Source organism: Passer montanus, unplaced genomic scaffold (assembly GCF_014805655.1).
Source record: "Passer montanus isolate IOZ18808 unplaced genomic scaffold, ASM1480565v1 scaffold43, whole genome shotgun sequence".
Classification (NCBI taxonomy): Eukaryota; Metazoa; Chordata; class Aves; order Passeriformes; family Passeridae; genus Passer; species Passer montanus.
Window position 1 is genome coordinate 1,494,758 of NW_024369151.1, and position 18,360 is coordinate 1,513,117.

The 18,360-nt window shown below is 48.6% G+C and overlaps 1 protein-coding gene across 2 annotated transcripts in view; it reads left to right on the plus strand.

Annotated features, from left to right (window-relative positions):
• PNPLA7 (patatin like phospholipase domain containing 7) overlaps positions 1 to 18,360 on the plus strand; it is a 128,348-nt gene that overhangs the window by 77,665 nt on the left and 32,323 nt on the right. For both annotated transcript variants that reach the window (XM_039719923.1, XM_039719924.1), the window contains exons 23-26: positions 688 to 751; positions 1,201 to 1,369; positions 2,480 to 2,662; positions 3,884 to 4,002. In XM_039719923.1, the coding sequence (XP_039575857.1) occupies positions 688 to 751; positions 1,201 to 1,369; positions 2,480 to 2,662; positions 3,884 to 4,002 (535 nt within the window). The remainder of the gene's footprint in view (positions 1 to 687; positions 752 to 1,200; positions 1,370 to 2,479; positions 2,663 to 3,883; positions 4,003 to 18,360) is intronic.

The window sequence follows — 18,360 nt, forward strand, 5'->3', positions numbered from 1 at the left end:
TGTATTTTGGAAGGTGGGGGGAACAGTTTTTTTCTTTGGAAGCAGGATCCTGGCCTTCCTGTGGCTGTAAAGGTCTGTGATATTTTGAGTGCTGATTTGGTGAAAATGCAGCTGTAATAGGAGCTGTCACCAGAGCCAGGATAGATAGGGCTTAGAGCAGCCTGGTCCTCTGGAAGGTGTCCTGCCCATGGAATGGGCTGAGCTTTAAGGTCCCTTCCAACTCAGACCATTCTGTGGTTCTGTGATCCCACGTGACCCTGAGGAATGGGATAACAGAGCTTGCAGGTTGTGACTAATGCAGTAACAGAGCTCTGGGAATAGGGAGAATTGGAAGACGCATCCCTAGAAAAGTGTGAAAATTTTTGTGAAGACTTTGTGCCACCTCTGATCAATGCACTGATCCATCACTACCTTCAAAGCAAACTCCTGGAATTGAATTTTTGGAATCATAGAATGGTTTGGGTTGGAAGGGACCTTAAAATCCATCCTATTCCACCTCCTGCCATGGGCAGGGACATCTTCCACTATCCCAGGTTGCTCCAAGCCCCATCCAGCTTGTACAGTTCCAGGGATGGGGCAGCCACAGCTTCTCTGGGCAGTTTTCTCCAGAAGCTCAAACTGAGGTGTTCACAGGTGACTTTCCTTGTTACCCCAGGTGTTCACAGGTGAATTTCCTTCTTCCCCCAGGTCCTGCCCTGCTGCTCACCAGTGACAACATCAAACAGCGCCTGGGCTCTGCTGCTCTCGACAGGTACCTGCCCTCATCACTGCTCAGGGAAATGCAGAGGCCTGGGCTTTTCTTATAAATACACAGAGTTTGGGAACAAAATCCTGTCTTCTGACATACGCTGGGCCTTCTGCTCCTGGTGTTGGAGACAATAATGTTTCAAGAGTATTTGGTGCGGGTGTGGGTGGGTTTTTCCCACAGTTACTTTCTCGCTTGTGAAATTGAAAAAGCTGAATTTCTCTGAGTGTGTTAATGCTAAGGGATGCTGTGGAAGCATTACTGAAGTGAGTGTATCCTCCTGCCTTGGTATTTGTTTAATGGTGTAAATCCTGGAGAGACAGATCCAGCAGGAGCTGGGAGCAGATCCTGGCTGAGCAGGAAATGCCAGTCTCTCCCTGTGTAAGATTCCCTCTTCTCTTGGGAGCTGTGATGTAACACCAGTTGAATTCTCTGTTTTCCTTGTGTGTCCCCAGCATCCACGAGTACAGACTGACCAGCTGGCTGGGCCAGCAGGAGGACATCCACAGGATTGTGCTGTACCAGGCTGACAGCACCCTGACCCCCTGGACCCAGCGCTGTATCCGCCAGGCTGACTGCATCCTCATCGTGGGGCTGGGAGATCAGGAGCCCACTGTGGGAGAGGTTGGGAGCTCTCCTTCCCCTCCTGCCACTGGGAGCAGCCCAGCTCAAAGCAACTTGCTTCACACTCATGTATTTTCCTGGGTTTAACACCCAGTGAGGCATAAACAATGAAATATTCTTGAGAAATGCCTGTTAGGAATAGCAAAAAATTGCATGAGAATCTTCTGAGATGGCAAGTTTTATGTAGGAGTACTTCCAGCAAAGTTCTTTTCCTCTAAAGAGTCATTTTGGCCAATGGTAAATCAAAAATTGCTTTGAAGCTTTGCATTTCTGCCCAGAATTTCTGTGGGCTTCCACACAGAGGGAGAAATTCTTTTCTGCCTGGATAAAATTCATGGTGTGTGCTTAGGAAAAAGTAGATCTAAATCACAGTGTATGAATTATTTATTATATTTTATTACAGATCTTAAGCTGTAATTTTTTTCCCTTACTATCTATTTTTATGATTTCATATTTTATTACCAAAGTCTTCTGACCAGACAAAAATTCTTCAAGAAATTTTAAAAAGGGATCACAGGTGGGTTTTTTTAGGATGGTGAAGTGCTGAGTCTGACCTGCAAAGAGCCTGGGCTGGTCCCACGCGCAGCTTTCGTGTGTGTCCCGTTGTGTGGGCTCTTCCTGCATGGATGTGGGAGGCAGGAAGCACAGGCAGAACAAGCTGCCAGCAGTTGCCTAAAACAACAACAACAACAAAAAAATCAAAATCAGAAATGCAGGGAGGAAAAAGGGAGGAAAAAGAAGTGAACCTTGGGAAAGGGAATGGGATGGGAAGGGAAAGACGAAAACACTGAATATTTGTGGGCTGGAGTCTAACTTGGGCAGCATCTCCCATTGCAGGAGCAGCTCCTACCTGTTCTGTGCTTTTGATGGCCTGGTTTAAGTCAAAAACGTTCAGGTTTGAATCCTTGGCTGATTTTAGGCTTCTGTGTGCTGAATAAGCCCAGAGTTAACAGTGTTGTTGTCTAAATCAGTCATGTTTGGGGGCTGTGACTGTGCAGAGTTGGCTTCAGGTGGGAATAGGGGTGTGGGCTGTGTGTGGCTGTATTTCACCCTGAGACTGGAGCAGCCAGGACTCACTGTCCTTTCCTTGGGTGTCCATGGCTGCTGCAGCTGGAGAGGATGCTGGAGAACACGGCAGTGAGAGCCCAGAAGCAGCTGGTGCTGCTCCACAAGGAAGATGGGCCCCTCCCGTCCCGCACGGTGGAGTGGCTCAACATGAGGAGCTGGTGTTCTGCTCACCTGCACATCCACTGCCCACGCAGAGTCTTCTCCAAAAGGAGCCTGCCCAAGCTGGTAAGAGATTCCTGCTTTGGTGGCTGTCTCTCACTTGAGCTGTACTCTGTGTGTCAAAGGGGATCTGAGGTAATGATAGTCCACCATAGTCTTACCGACACAGATTTAACAATGCATTCTGCAAATTCTCTGAATTTTGCAAAGCCCAATCAAGGTAATCTTTTTTCAAAGGTAAATAGATAATTGCAAAGTCTTGGCCTGCCATAGTCAGCAGTCTCGTTCTGGCTCTCATTATAATTTGAGCTATCATCTCCATAATTGTAAAAACTGTTTTTGGAGACCTTTAAGGAAGAAAAATCCATTCTGTTCTTAACAAAGGATCTTTCTCAGAGGAGTCCCACTGAAATATGAGACCACACTCTTTAAGTCTGTTTGGCCTCAATTGGATTTAGGGAACAGGGATAAGGGGGCCAAGTTTTCTTTATGGATGCAGACTTGGCTTTTTGATATCTTGAAAGAGTAATCACTGTCTCAGAGTCCCAATGAAAGGTGTGTGCAGGCCATAATAGAGTCCTTTTTGTTGGGAGCATCCCTGTGCTTCCCTAAGCTGTGCTAAACATGAGGCAGAGGCAGTCTAGGATGCTTCCCAAGAGCTTTAAATCCTTGTCAAGGAAGAGGAGGAGCTCTAAAGGAAATTCTGTAGTACCCCCAGGAGCTATAAAAGACTCAGAGAGGCCACTGGCCACTAGAACTGTTTGGGTGGTTCACAACCCTTTGTTTCTTTGAGGAAGAGTTGTAGTAACACAGAATCACTGACAGCTTCGGGCTGGAAGGGACCACTGAAGCTCCTTCAGTTCCACCTCCCTGCTCAGCAGGGTCCCCTGGAGCAGTCACTGGGATTGTGTCCAGACTTGGAGTATCTCTAGTGAGGGAGATTTCAGAGCCTCTCTGGACTCTGTCCAGTGCTCAGTGACTGCACAGGAAAGAAAGTCTTCCTCCTGTCCAGGTGGAGCTCCTGGGCATCACCTCCTGCCTGTTCCTGTGGTGCCATTGTTGAGCCCCACAGAGCAGAGCCTGGTCCCTGTCCTGAGCCCTCCCTGCACACAGGGACACCCAGGGGTGAGGCCCCCTCTCACCTTGTCTTCTCCTGGCTGAGCAGCCCCAGCTCCCCCAGCATTCCCTCACAAGAAAGAAGCTCCAATCTCATCTCTGCAGCATCTTTTAGCAGGCTGCTGCTGACTGCCCTGGCCGTGCAGTGACCGTGCTGGCTCTCCTCTGCAGGTGGAGATGTATGAACGTGTGTTCCAGAAGGCCCCAGACCGTCACTCCGACTTCTCCCGCCTGGCCCGGGTCCTGACGGGCAACGCCATCGCGCTGGTGCTGGGCGGCGGAGGGGCCAGGTAGGGCCTTGTGCTGGGCAGCCTGGCTGGAGCAGGGGGCTCTGGGCAGCCTGGCTGGGCTGCAGGGGGCTCTGGGCAGCCTGGCTGGGCTGCAGGGGGCTCTGGGCAGCCTGGCCGGGCTGCAGAGGGCTCTGGGCAGCCTGGCTGGGCTGCAGGGGGCTCTGGGCAGCCTGGCCTGGGCAAGGAGACCCGGCCCATGGCACGGGGTGGGACAGGGTGGGCTCTAAGGTCCCTCCCAACCCAGTCTGCTCTAGGATTCTGTGCTGCTGCATACACCAGATCTGAGACCTATCCCTGGTCTGGGACAGATGCCTCAGGATAACAGGGATCCTGGGACACCAGCACTGCTCTGCAAGCAGCATTGGAGGGAGCAGACACTGAGTAATTACACAAACTTAGCCTGCTGTGGGGATTTGTGCAGAATTTCTGCAGAAGGAACATGAGTGTTTGTGACCTCTTGAGGCCTCTCATAATGGTTTAATACCAGGAGGTGACCAGGGCACGAATGATGACGTTTCTTTCTGTTGGCCTACACTTTGGATTTTTTTTCCCTTATGGATTCTTATATTAGGAAATAGCTCACAGTATTTCAAAGCTCTTCAAAGTTTGAGCAGTAAGAGGAATTCTGTCCTCTAATGGAGAATGTTCTCATCTTTATAATCCTCCAAACCCCCAGGTACCCATACACTTTGACAGCCTTACCTTACAGGAAGGGTGTGTTTTTGCAGACACAAGGACAGGGTGTGTGCTGACCACTCTGTTAGAATTCCATCTGAAACCCCAGTGAGCTTTAGAAATAAATTACTGCTGGCATTTTCCTTTGGAATCCCTTTTTACTTGGAGAGTTTTCTGTTGAGACAGAATTGAGTCGCCCTTTGTCTCAAGCGAGCGCCGCCTTCGTTGTCTCCATCACTGTGTTCTTGAAGCCCTGCTTGAAAAGAGTGCTTTGAAATGCAGCTCTCAAAAAAATAAACCCCCTAATTTGCACTCAGTCTGTCTGTTTAAGTGCACAGAAATATCACATTTTTGTCGTTGGGCCAGCGCGTGCTTCAGGGGAGCCTTCGCTGCAGGAAAGGCTGGAGCTCCTTTGTGCCAGCTCCTCCTGGGAGTCCCTGGTGCTGAGACAGCCAGAGCTGGTTCCTCGAGTGTCTCACAGGTGCCTTGATCCTGCTCCCTTTCACAGTCCATCACCTGGGCTCATTTCAGGATTTCAATTTTGAGACAAGCTTCTGTCCTGTGGAGACAAAGCAGAACAGCAGAGGGGAGCTTCTGTTTTATCTGAATATCTCAGGAGGCTTCTCATCCACTGATAGAGAGCATTTGTGGTTTGTTTTGTTCCCAGCTGATATCTCTGCCTCTACCAGAGCCTGTGTCATGCTAAATATATGCACTCCTGTACTGCTGGCAGCACATTTTGCTCTTTCCCTTCCTTCCTTCTCTAACATTGCTGTAATTTTTGCCAAACTATTTTTTTTTTCATTCTACTACTTAATTTGCAAGCTCCCACCTGCGGGTGTGCAGGATCCGAGGTAAGGAGGAGCAGGGTCACTGTTGGTCCTGTGTTGTCCCTTTCTGCAAAGCTGCTCTGCTGCTGTGTTGGCTTTGGGGTCTCTGGATGCTCATCACCCGTTCAGCAACGAGCCATGGGCCATTAGCCATCACTCTGCTCATTTCTGCATCCCTGAATGGGGAGGACTTGAAGAGGAGTAAGGGCAGAGTGGATAAATGGGATATTTCTTCCTTCTCTGAAACACTTTCTATGCCACAGACTGAAATGCTTGTTCAGGGGTCCCAGGCTGGCACAGGGATGGTGTGAGCACTGTGTTTTCCCTGGAAAGGTACAGAATGCTGTTCTAGTCATTAAATAATCATCTAAATTGTGGTTAGATAAAGATTTTTCGAAGTGAGAATGTAATTAAGACTGAGGAAAAGACAAAATTGCTCTGTACCATGTAAAGGTTCAGAATTACTCTGAACCTCTCCCTTTGGAAGGGCAAAATAAATTCTTAGATTGCCCATTTCTACTAACAAGGGAATTTCAAGAGATTAGATTAGGTACTTAAAATCCTCCTGTGGTTAAAGCACAGTCAGACTAAGAATGTCTTTGTGGGTCTCTGCACAGACTGTTGATAGCCTTTGGATAATAATTACATGAATATCCTCCCACCTTGCTCTCAGAGCAGGAATCATGCAGGTCACACAGCCAGGGAGAGGTGACAGTGACAGGGGCTGGCTGGTGGGTATTTGTTCAAGGTATTGTGTTGTGTGACTCCAGTAATATCAATTATTTAGTTGTTATTTTGGAAATGTTTGTCTGGCTTCCCAGTGACAGCCGGATTGGGAGGTTTTAGCAAGAGCAGCTTCCTAGTAATTATCGTTGTGGTTTGTCATGACAAAAGGCTCATAGGAACTAAAGGTTTTCTTTCTCCTACGAGCATAAAAATAAAACAACTTGAAGTGATATGGTTCTAAAATTACAGTGCTTTGCTTTTGTTAAATGCTAACTTAATTTTAGTTAGAAACGTTGTGGAGTTTGAGGGAAGGAAAGGAGATTTGTGTTTAGGAAAATAATACCTCTGAGGTGTAGTTGCAAGAATAATGACACATCAAGCCCTGCAACAAAGGCATAAACCTTCCATAAATAATTGTCCTGACCTTTAGCCCTCCCACGTACAGCCCACCCCTTCTTTGGTTTGCTGTGGTTGTCTCAGCAAAGCTGTTTGAAAACTAAAATTTCTAGGGAGTAAATAATTATTACAGAACTATCTGGGAATCCTTAAGGCTTTGGGAGGAGAATGGGTTGAGCTGTTCAGAATCACAGAGTATCCTGAGCTGGAAGGGACCCACAAGGATCTTTACTCCTGTCCCTGCACAGGCACCCGAGCAATCCCACCCTGAGCATTTCAGCCTCTCCTGAGGAGCTGCTATCAAAGGATATTTATAGATATTTCATCAGGGCATCTTTTCATTTCTCTTTTTATTGTTTAGTTTTCTCCTCAAACTTATTATCTCACCTCAGCACTTGATGTGTCAAGTAGCTGGGTTTTTTTGCACAGTTTTCTTGCTGACTCTACGGATGTGGCTCAGAGTGTTTAATTTTGGGTAGCTGGCTTATTTCAGCAGTTTGTCCCTTCTGCCTTTCCTTTGTTTCCAGCTCTGGCCCTCTGGAAAGGGGGGATAAAAGCAGCAGTGTAGGAGAAGCAAGTTCTGCCCTTTTTGTTATGGGATCTCTGTGTCTGATGGATGCTCCTGTTGTCTCCTGTGTCTGCAGCCTGTGCCACGTGCAGGGTGCTCACACTCCAGGCTCTTAGAGAAGGAAAACAGGCAGCTGGTCACTCGTGGGCTGCTGTTGAGCTCCTTGAAGCCTGGCTTTATCTTTACCCAGGGATGAAGAGGCTAGGAGAGTCCCTGAGAGGCAGATCTCATTTTTTCTGCTCTCAGGAGATCACATTTGCTCTCTGCACTCTGGGTTTGACTCTGGGATTGCAGGGAGAGTAAACCATGGAGGATTTGCTTTGGCTGTGAGGTTTGGCTGCAGCTCCAGCTCACTCAGGCAACTTTTAGTAAAAACCTGTCAATCCTGCCTCCTGTCTGCCACCAGACACTGATCTGTTCTTCAAGAAGGCACAAGGAATTTGTTTGTCCTGTGTCTGCACTGGGACAAAGCCCTGGCACAGGCAGGATGGCAGAGCTGCATGCAGTGCTGGAAGGGATGCACAGGTCACACTGTCCTGTACAATGGGTCAAGCAAGGAGGTGGGACATGCCCACAGCCACCTGAGGACGTGGTGGATGCACCAGAGCATCTCCAGGAGTTTCTGTTTTGAGGCTGAGCCCAGTGTGGCAGCACTACTTGGGAGGGTTTTGTCCCTTTGTGTTCCTGTGCAATCAGGGCAGAAAAGAAATGATGCAAATCTCCCAACACACCATAAGGAAAAACTTGCAACAGATTTTGAAAACTTGAGAAGATCATGTTCCTTTTCTGACTGTTGGTGCTTTTAGCCTGTAAGTGTGGCTGGGAGGTGAGGAGCTCTTGCCTGGGAACAAACCCTGTGGTGCTTCCCCCGCTCCAGCCTGCTAAAAGAGGAATCAAGTTTGGGATGGATGGCCTGATGTAGCCATGTAAAACACTTTGAGGCAAGTTAGTGCTGTGCTGTGAGATCTGATATTCCTCCTCAGGTTGTCTGGGGAGCTGCTGCCTGCCTTCAGCAGGCACAGGGACATGGTGCTGCTGCTCCATGGTGGTGACACAGCATTTTAATTACACACCCAGCAATTAAGTGCTGGCCAAGCTGGCAGGATACAGAAGCTGAATCTGCAGTATGCTCATGTGTGGAGACAGAAATGATTAATAAAGACACCAGTAGGTTTTGGGGGTTGATTTGTTTTTCTGTTTGGTTGTTTCTCTAACATGGAGAGGAGCCTTAAAGCAAAACCCTTGTCATCCCATCTTGGTTTAGGGCAGCTGCTTCTTAATTCTGTCCTTTTCTCATACTAATTGGTAACAGACAGGGTTTGGTGCTTACCCTGTTACTTAGATACTCAATGCCTCCTTAATTGGATTTTGCCATCTTAGCTCTGAGAAACTTTCACTTCTGCACTGCATGGTGCAGGTCTGGTGTTTGGCAAGAGGCTCACTACTGGCAATAGAAATTTCTTTCTTGTCTCCTGTGAAATTCTCAACAACTTTTTTTTCCTGAGAGGAGTCATGAAGCCACCATTCTTTCCCTTGCTTGAATTCGTTAGGAAAAATTGACAAGCTGACAGAATTAATGAACATTTAAATTCTCATCAGCGTAATGTGGTGATACAACAGTGGGAATGACTGAGGAATGTGCTGCAAGGAAAGGAGGGTGGAAATAGCACCTCTGCCTTTTGGGGCTGTGTGTAGTTCTCCCAAGGTCAAGTGGCAGCATGGGAAGGTCTGTTTCCAGCCCTGCTGCTGTGGAGAAGAGCTGAGATCCTGAGATCCCTTGTGCAATGTCATCTTTTGCTCCATGGTCCACAAAGGCAGGGAGGGAAAACAGGGAACCCTGCACAGAAAATGTCTGAGCTCAGTGAGGGTTTTAGGCCTAATAAAGGTGATGTCCCCTGGGTCAGGACCGAGGTTTGGCTCCAGGGGGTGGAGGAGGCTGGCTGGTCGTGCAGTGGTAGAACTGACACCTCATAGCCCAACTTCCAGTGTGTGATGCAACATCTGAGGAATAAAAAGCTGAAATGTGAGGTGGAGATGCTGCTCAAATAACAAAGCACTGCCCTTGACATGGACAATTTGCTCCCATGATGCTGACAGCTCCCTTCCCAGGCTGCAGCTCCTTTTCCTGCATTGTGGTTATGAAACCCTGGGGTTCAGTCTTGGGCAATAACAGAACCTCCTGGGGACACTCTGAGGTTTTATGGTGCAGGTGCTTTGGAATCAGTTCCAGCAGTTAAGGAAGATGAATTCTTATTCCTCAGCTAAGACAGGTAACCAATGATAGGAGGCTTTTTACCCCTATCAGGAGAAGAAGTGTGTGCATGGATGTTGTTTAAAACTGCAACTGCAGAACTTGGGATGGAGCTGGTGGGCTCCTGAGGTTGATTCCTGAACCTCAAATACAGGGAGGGAGCTGGAAACATGGGGGCAGTTCCTTTCTTAAGCTATTAAACCTGACCACAGACACCCAGACAATGTGCTCTAAGGGTGTGTGGGAGGAGAGGGGAGGAATTTGCTGCCTGAAGGAGGCAGCTCCAGAGGAGAGCACATGGAAAACACTGCCAGAAAGAGCAGAGCAGTGTTTTCCCCTATGGGATCCTACAGGCACGCAATACAGAGATTACAGAAGGGATGAAAGAAAATCCCATGGGCATTTCCTGGGCTCTTGATGTTCCTCACATAAATTGGGACACAGTAAATGTTTTTCAGCTCCTTTGCTGGGTTCAGGACTTAACATGGGCTGAGTCTGGTGAGGGGCACCAGGAGGGATCAGGGGTCTCTGGAGCCCATGTGCTGTTGTGGCCAGTTCCTTGTGTTGGAGCATAAAAGTAATATCTTGAGAATTTGCTTGACAATGTTTCTTCACTCTTGCATTTCTGTCTAGATAATACACAACATATTTTCCTTTTTTTTTTTTTTTCCCCACCTGGCTGTGTCTGCCAGTCTGTAAGTCTCTTTTCCCTTTCTAACCCATCCAGTCCTTGAGATTCCTCAGTTTCTTTGCACTGTTTTTGCTCCACACTCATTCCTTCTTGTCTTCTTTACATCTGCCCTTTAGTTCCTTTCTCAGTCTTTGCTTTCAAGTCCTCTCACAAATTGTAAGAACTTCACCTGTTGTGAAAAAATGGCAATTTTTTGCCATCCTGGTGTGTCCCTATGTGTCAGCAGAAACACACTTGGCTTTGAAATCATCCCAGATCATGCAGTGAGCTTTAGGACTGAACCAGGTTTGCAAATAGGTTATTCATTGAAATGTTTAATGTTGTTTTCAGTGGTTTATAATGGGTCACAGGTATTCCCTTCATTTGGTTTGTCTGCCTCACAGTGCTTAAAATTCATAGGGCACAGAGCTGACAGCTTGAAATGTAGAAAAATTGAATGCAGGGTTGTGTTTTTTCCTGAAGTGCTCAGAAAACAGCCTGAGAAAATGCTTGTTCTGAAGTAGATTATGGAACAAAACTGTTGCTAAAACCCTTGTTGATTGTGACCTTGGCTGGGAGAGGTTTGGAAGGGCAGCTCCAGCCTCTGCAAGGTGCTCTTGGTGCCTTGAGCCACTGGCAGCTCTGGAGGAGAGGAGGGGACAGGCAGGATTTCATGGGGCTGGGGTTCAGCTGCTGAGGGGATGAGGAAATGGCTGAAAGCCTCAGAGCTGAGCTCTGCTTTGGTGAACCACAGCATGGGCAGTGGGCAGGTCACCCTCTGGAGCTCTGAAATGCCTCTGGAGCGCTGAGGGGAAAGAGAAATACAAACCATTACCAGCAGGGGTTGTTTGGGGTTTCAGCAGGATGTTGTTATCTCAGAATGGAGATGGATTTTTGCTGCTGCCTCCTGGGTTGGATGTGTCTGGGGAATTTGCTTGAAACCCTCCTGCCATCCAGTTGTTCTGGTGGAGCTGACTCCTCACTCCAGAGGCAGAGGGGTGACCAGGTGACCCCTTGTGCTGTGTGGTGCAGTGCCAACACCTGGTCAGTGTTTATGTAGGGGCTGCTGAGGTTTGGGGGTATCTTTGCCTCCTCTGGCAGGAGGGATCTGGGTGCTGGGCTCTGCTGGGGGCTGGCCAAGATCCCTGTCTCCAGCCTGGTGTCTGGCAGCCCTGGATGGAGCCTGTCTGGCACAGACTGGACCCTTCTGCACTGGGTTCACACCATTTCCTGGTTGCCATTTACACGAGACAAGAGCAAGGATTTTTTTTGCAATTGCTGTCTTTTCTTTCTCTCCCCCTGCTGCAGTCAGGCAGCAGCCCTGAAATTCCTGTTCCCTTTCCAAGTGCTTGCTGGAGGTACTGAGCTGGCACGTCAGGGCTGTGCTTTCCTCTCCTCTAGCAAGACAGGTCTTGAAGAATGTGTGCTGCTAAAAGGATCCCATCCCTCATCCTGATCATGCTCTGAAGTTCCAGAAAATTAAGCTGAGCTATGAAAGGAACTTGAAAAATGCTGCTTCTCTGAGTTTAGATGGAAGAATCAGGCTTGCTGTGCAGCATCTGCAGTCTGTCAGTGCCCAGTAACAGCTGAGGAAGCAGGATTTCTGCAGCAGGGAAATATCAAAATGATACAAAAGGGGCTCAATCTGCTTTGTGTCATGGAAAAAAACCCACTCCAACCTCTGAATACTTGAAATATCTTTCCTCCAGTTCCTGTTCTTCAAAGTAATCCCTTTGTACACCAGGCCAGTCTGTCTTTTGACTTTGGAAAGGCAGAAAGTTGGCTGCTCTGAGGTTAATCCTTGTGGCCTTTGCAGTTTCCCCCATCGTGGCCAGCCTGAACTGCCTGGGAGCATTTTGGAGGAGGGGAGGCTGTTTGGTGACAATGTTATGGCTTTTCTGTGTCTAGATAAACATCTGTACCTCAGTGCACAGTGGGGTGGAATTTCTCTGTGTGATATCCCTTTTGGAAGCTCAGACTGATTCATGGGGGGCTTCAGAGCTTGTGATTGCTCCTGTAGGAGCAGTCTGGAAGCATCTGCTCTCTGGAAGAAGAAGTGTCCTGTGCTGGGTGTCTGTGCTCTTGGCACACCTGGAGCATCCATTGCCACGTGCAGATAAACCAGAGGGAAAGCTGAATTCCAGAGTCAGGTTTCTGGATTCCCAGCACCTTTCAAAACCTAGATTTGCTTCCAGGGCAATATTCAGGAGGTAAAATAAAAGAGAAGCAGCAAAACTTTATGCTTAAAGATAAAACTGCACCTTTGACTTGGTGTTTTACTTGTGCTGCTCCTTTGGAAAGGCCAGAGGAGTAAGGTAAGGAAGGTGGGTTCCTACTTGGAAAAGATTATGATAATTCATGTTTGGATATCTAATTTGAGTCTATCCAGGTCAGCCCTAAAGTTAGGTTGTTTGAACAAACAGAAAACAACCCCTAAAAATAAATCAGTGAGTTTATTTGCTGTCGTAGAGCAAAGCTCCTGAGACATGGCTGCAGCTCCTGTGGGAGCCTCGGGCTCTGTCTTTGCAGATGGTTGGGGAGAGGCTGCAGCCTCACTGCTCCTGGGAGACTCTGCTGGGATTTCTGCAGGGAGGGACCATCCTGGGCACGTTCATCGTGATTAAATCCTCTTTGTGCAGAGTTCAGAGCTCTGCCTCTGTGAGCTGGGGGAAAGGCACAGCCTGTGGCTGCTCCCAGATTCCCAGACCTGAATGCCAATTGCTCAGAGAGCTGTGGAACAGTTGGGTCATCACGTGCCCACAAAATCACATGGATTGGCACCCACGAATGCTTAATGATCTGATTTTTCCTTTTCCCATCTGCAGCACCTCTGTAATTGCTCATTTGCTTCCATCTGCCAGGAGGTTGAAGGTTATAACAGCTTCTATAAACCCTCCAAGCAGCAGGATCTTGGGAGTCATTGACTTCAAAGGTATTGCTTAAAAAACCCCTAAAATTAATTGCAGGTTGTTTAGTTGGACTCTTCTGTCCTGATCTCCAGTCTTTCCCACCAAAGTCATTTGTTCACAGCAGTGCCTTGATAAACAGATGAAATTAAACAAGGAGGTGGTGGAGGTGTGGGTCAGCTCTTGTTGCTGGTTTTGCACCTTTTTTTATCTGATGTAAAAGGATGTGCTGTCTCACTTGCCATGGAGCAGCTGTAAAGCTCTCCAGGCAAGTCCCTGTGCTTTCAGGAGTACAGTCCTTGCACTGCTGTGATTTTGGTGAATCTCTGTCCAGCCCCACCTGGGCAGTGAGCTTTCCTGTTAAGAAAAAGTGAATTCTCAGTTCTATTCTCTGAATGCTTTGGTCATATTTCTGCAGCTTCCAGATGTTGTGCTCAGAATGGGTTCTTGCAGGGCTTTAATAAATAAGTCTCAGAGGGGTGGGGAAGGAGAATATATTTGTTATCCAAAGAAATTGTCTTCCTTTGCAGATGATAACTGAATTGTTCCTTGGCTCAGAGTAAGGGACAGGATTTTGTGACATCCCCAAGTGGGTGCAGTTTGTCATTCAGCCACTTCCCTGCTCCTGTGCCCTCTCTGAGCATGCTGCTGCCAGCTGGGATCAGAAAACAAAAACCTTGGTGCATTTTATAATTTACTTTGACTATTCTGTGCTTTTCCTCCCCTCCAATGCCTTCCTCCTGCATCCCTTCACACCTCAGGGCTGGGTAGCCCTGACAGCTCTCCTGGAAGGGCTGAACACATTTTGTTCATTTATTTCTGTGTCAGGCACAAATCTCTTTGTTTAAAGCTTGTTCTAAAGTTAGTGTATAAAGCAGAAACAAGATCAGGGCTATAAAAGGACATTGTATTTGGATTTTCTTGCAGGAAGGGGATTTCACTGGGCTTGTGATGAATAGGAGATGCTTTTCTGCCATCTGCGCCTGCCTGGCACAGGGTGTGATCTCTGCAGCATGGCAAGGCCAAAGGGAAATGGCTCCTGAGCTCTGGCTTAAGGAGTTGGTGGAAATCTAAGGGCAAAGCTAAGTGGGAGGATGGAATGAGATTGTTGTTAATGGAAGGGAAGACAAGAAAAATTCAAGTCTCTGGATCAATATGTGTGGGTTGTGGAAGGGAAAAAGCTTCCTCCAGGGCAGCTGCTGGGAGAGATCCTGCTGAATGTTGGATGTTAGGATGAGAACCCAGTAATGTGAGGTTATTTCCTCTATTTAGCTTAGAAATGGTGCTTAGTTGATTAATAATTCATTAATGTTGTCAAGATTGGAAAGTTCCTTGTAAGGGCACACATAGAACCACGGCTGCAGAAATGCAGGGGTCTGGGTGCTGTGCTCCTTTGGAGCTGGCAGAAAATCACTGCAATAATTCTGGCTGATTTATGATGCTGGGAAGTTTTATGGTCAGGAAGGCTGGCAAATAATGTTATTGGAAAGATACAACTGGAATTAGATTTCAAAGCAATGTTTGGGTATATTGCTGCTACTGCAAGAGCTCCAAGGTGCCAGTTGGAGATAGTCCAGTTGCAACTTGTAGCAGACTTGCTCCATTTCTGAGCCAGTGACTGAACCACTCAGTGCCAGGATCAGTCACAGAACACACCAAAAAGTGCTGCTGCTTGTGTAAAGAGGCTTTTCCTTATGTCACCTTTCCTGATGCCACTCCATGTAGCTCTTCACATGAATAACATCCAATTTCCACTCTCCCCAGTACAAGGAGCAACTCCACAATGACTCCAAGAAGGAACCACCACCACCCCTCAGTTAATGGTTCTGTAGTGCTCTGACAGCTGCAGGCTCAGTCACCAGCCTGTTTTGGGATCCCTGAAGTGCCAGGGTTCCCTGTGTGATGGACATGGTGGATTTCAGGGTGTGCTGTCCAGTCCTGTGGGCTTGGAAGCTCAGGCACCTTCAGTTTGTTTTGTGCTCACAGCAGGGTTGGGGCAGTGGTTGCCCAAGGCACCACTTCTTGCACATCTCCAAAGTGGACATGGTAAATACAAATTCATAGAATTGCAGAGTGGTTAAAGTTGGAAAAGGCCTTTAAGATCATAGAGTCCAACCATTCCCCCCAGCAATGCCCAGGCCAGCATGAACCCCTGTCCCCAGGTGCCACATCCATGTGGCTTTCCAAACCCTCTGGGGCTGGGGACTCCACCACTGCCCTGAGCAGCCCTTCCAGGGAAAAGCTGGTTTTATGGCTTTGCTGCTTCAGGGGTTTTAAGGTTCTGAGGGTATCTTAATTCAGGTTTGTTGGGCTCTAATGGAGCTTAATAAAGTCCCCTTGACAATTTCTCTATTTTTCTGCCTCCTTTGCCAGGTAACTCCATCAGGAAGGAGGGCCAGGAAACTGTGTCCCACTCTGGGGCAGCTTTGGTGGGAGACACAGCAGAGTTCTGCAGCGGCTATGGCCTTAATCCTTCTTTAGCCAAAGGAAACAGCATCTCTTCAGAGCATTCAGGGAGATCTCCTTCATCCTCTGAGTCACTTAGGAGGAGGGATGGGGCTGCTGAGTCTGGATTCCTCTTTGAGTCCAGCTTCATTTTGCAGCTGACATGGACTTTGGAGGTGGTTGAGCTGCAGCCTTGCCTGGCTGTCCCCTTAGCCATGCTCTGAAAACTGGGTGTCCCCTCTGGCTGCTCCCAGGCTCGGGGTGTTCTTTCAGACACAGGCAGTGTCCTGCTGGTGTGTTAAACGTGGCTCAGGGGGGAAATACTGGGGCACAAAACAGTGGGTTTGTATTGATTGTGTTTCCTTCAGCCCCTGAGCAGGAGGACAGCCTGCCTTGCTGCTGGCACTCTGATCAGGGTGTCCTGCTGCACTGGCTGCCTTCTCCTGAGGCGGATTCATCCCAGCTCTGGCAGCACGTGCAGGGCTGGCACATGCTCGGCTCACAGGGGAATTTTCCTTTTATCAGTTCTGCTCTGGCCTTCGTGCATTGCAGTCACATGCCAGCAGCACTTCCCCAGGGGATGAAAGCAAGGGCTCATTTCAGCAGCAGGAATTTTCCTGTAAGACCTTCTGGCAGAAAGGCTGAGCTCTCTGTGTGTGCTGTGCTGAGGTATTTAGGGAAGCAGGTCTCCAGCCCTATAACTCCTCTCCCTGGTTTGTAGTAATTTCTTTCCCAGAATCACAGAATATCTTGAACTGGGGGGGACCATCAGGATCACCCAGCCCAGCTCCTGTCCCTGCCCAGACCCCCACCAACCCCACCCTGGGCATCCCTGGCAGCGCTGGCCAAAGGCTCCTGGAGCTCTGGCAGCCTCGGGGCCGTGCCCATTCCCTGGGGAGCCTGGGCAGTGCCAGCACCCTCTGGGGGAAGAGCCTTGCCCTGAGCTCCAGCCTGAGCTGCCCTGGCCCAGCCCCAGCCGTGCCCTGGCTGCTGTCCCTGGTGATGCAGAGAAGGGATCAGAGCTGGCCCTCTTGCTCCCCTCACAAGGAACCTGGAACTGCACTGAGGGCTCCCCTCAGCCTCCTCTTGTCCAGCTGACCAGACCAAGTGACCTCCTTGTGACCATGAGTAGAAAACAAGGAATGGTGTTGGAGTTTAGCCAGCACAGCTTCTGGAGGCTCATTCAGCATGGGAATCATGATTTGGTGAGTGCAGAAAGCAGCACCTGGGGCAGCTGATGCCCAGAGCAGCCCCTGCTTTGTGTTGCTCAGGTCAGGCTGAGGCAGTGGCAAGGCTGAGAGCAGAGCCTGGCTCTGGCTTCCAGCTCCTCCCTGAGCTGGGCCATGCTAGTTCAGCTCTCTGCAAAGGGCATTAATGAATCAGGCCTGTCCTAGGCACTAAATACAATGGAAAAGAGTTTCTGTTCAGATACTGATTGCACCTCCTGGGCAAATCTTTGGGTTCTGATAGAAATTATTTGAAAGTCATCTTGTAGATCATTGTTCCTAGGGCAGTGCTAGTCCTGCCAGGGAAGGTGCTCCATCCAGCTGCTCCTTCAGGCAGCTCTAGGGTGAGAGGAGCTGCATGTGCAGCTCCAAGTGTGCATTCCCTCTCTGGGGTGCTCCTTCCTCCCGTGTGACAACACTCTGGCCCTTTCCTCTGCAGTGAGTGACATTCAGCTCTGTGTGACCAGGAGGTTTTCCCTGTCCCATGTGGTCACTGCTGAGCAGGTACAGCACTGGCATGAGTTATCCATCTCCCTTTGTTCTCCTCTTGCCCAGCACTTGTATTTCCACGTTTCCCTAAATCAGGACACGTCCCCTGTGAAACTGGGCCTGGTATTACAAGAAGTGCACAATCCCTGGGTTTTTTTCTGCACTAGTCCTCTGGCTGTTAACATGGATCTTGCTCCTGGCTTCAATTTCTTTTCCTTTTCAGTTTGCAGCTGCCCAGTACAGCTCTGTGGGAGCCCAGGGATGCTGTCAGAGGGGATGAGTGCCTGGCAGGGCGCTGGCACACGCTTCCCCTGGCAGCCTGCCTGTGTTTGTGGAGCTGGGAAGTGCCCAGGACAGAACCAACTGCAAGGAGTTGTTGAGAAGTCCCATGTAGTAACATTGCTGGGGCACTGATGGCCTAAAGCTGTAGGGAGAAGAGGGGAAAAAAATCCTAATTTCCATCTTTCAGGAGGTCAGGTGGTACCTGGAGAAAATGGGGGGCTCAGGCACATTTGTCTTTTTTGAGGATTTAGTTTGCAAATTCCAGGAATGTTCCTGATCAGGGTGTTGGAGTTGGAAGAATCAGCTTTGTGGTTGTGTATAAATGAAACATAATTTAGTCAGGCAGCTTATGGGAGGTTTTTTTACAAGCAGGAAAAGGAGTTTGATTCCCATCTTGCTTTGTAATCAGCTAATCTGTTGGAGATCTGTGGCTGTCATTAGTGGGGTATTGGCAGGTGCTCTGTGGATGCACCAGGAGGGGTTGACTTGCCAATAAAAGTAATAATGATCTTTTGTTATTCATGCAAAGGCATCATGCAGCAAAACAGGAACAGTCCAGAGTGCTCACATCAAATCCTTTGTATTTATGGGTGTGTGAATCAGGAGAAACAGTTCAAGAGAGGGAATCCAGTCTAGAGCTACTCGTGGCCTGTTTAAGATTGTCCTCCAAGCAGGAAATGTTTTAAGGTACTTCACTTCAAGGTACTTTAGGTGCCCTAAGAAAGGCACCTGATGTGGGCTGTGTGCAGAGGGCAGGAGGTGCAGGGAAGGGTCTGCTCCTTGTGGGGCTGAGGCAGGGGGAAGTGCCAGGCACGAGCAGCAGAGTGCCAAAATAGCTGCACTCTAAAAGCCTAAAAACAATGGGCAGGATAAAAGTGTAATTCCTTTAACTCA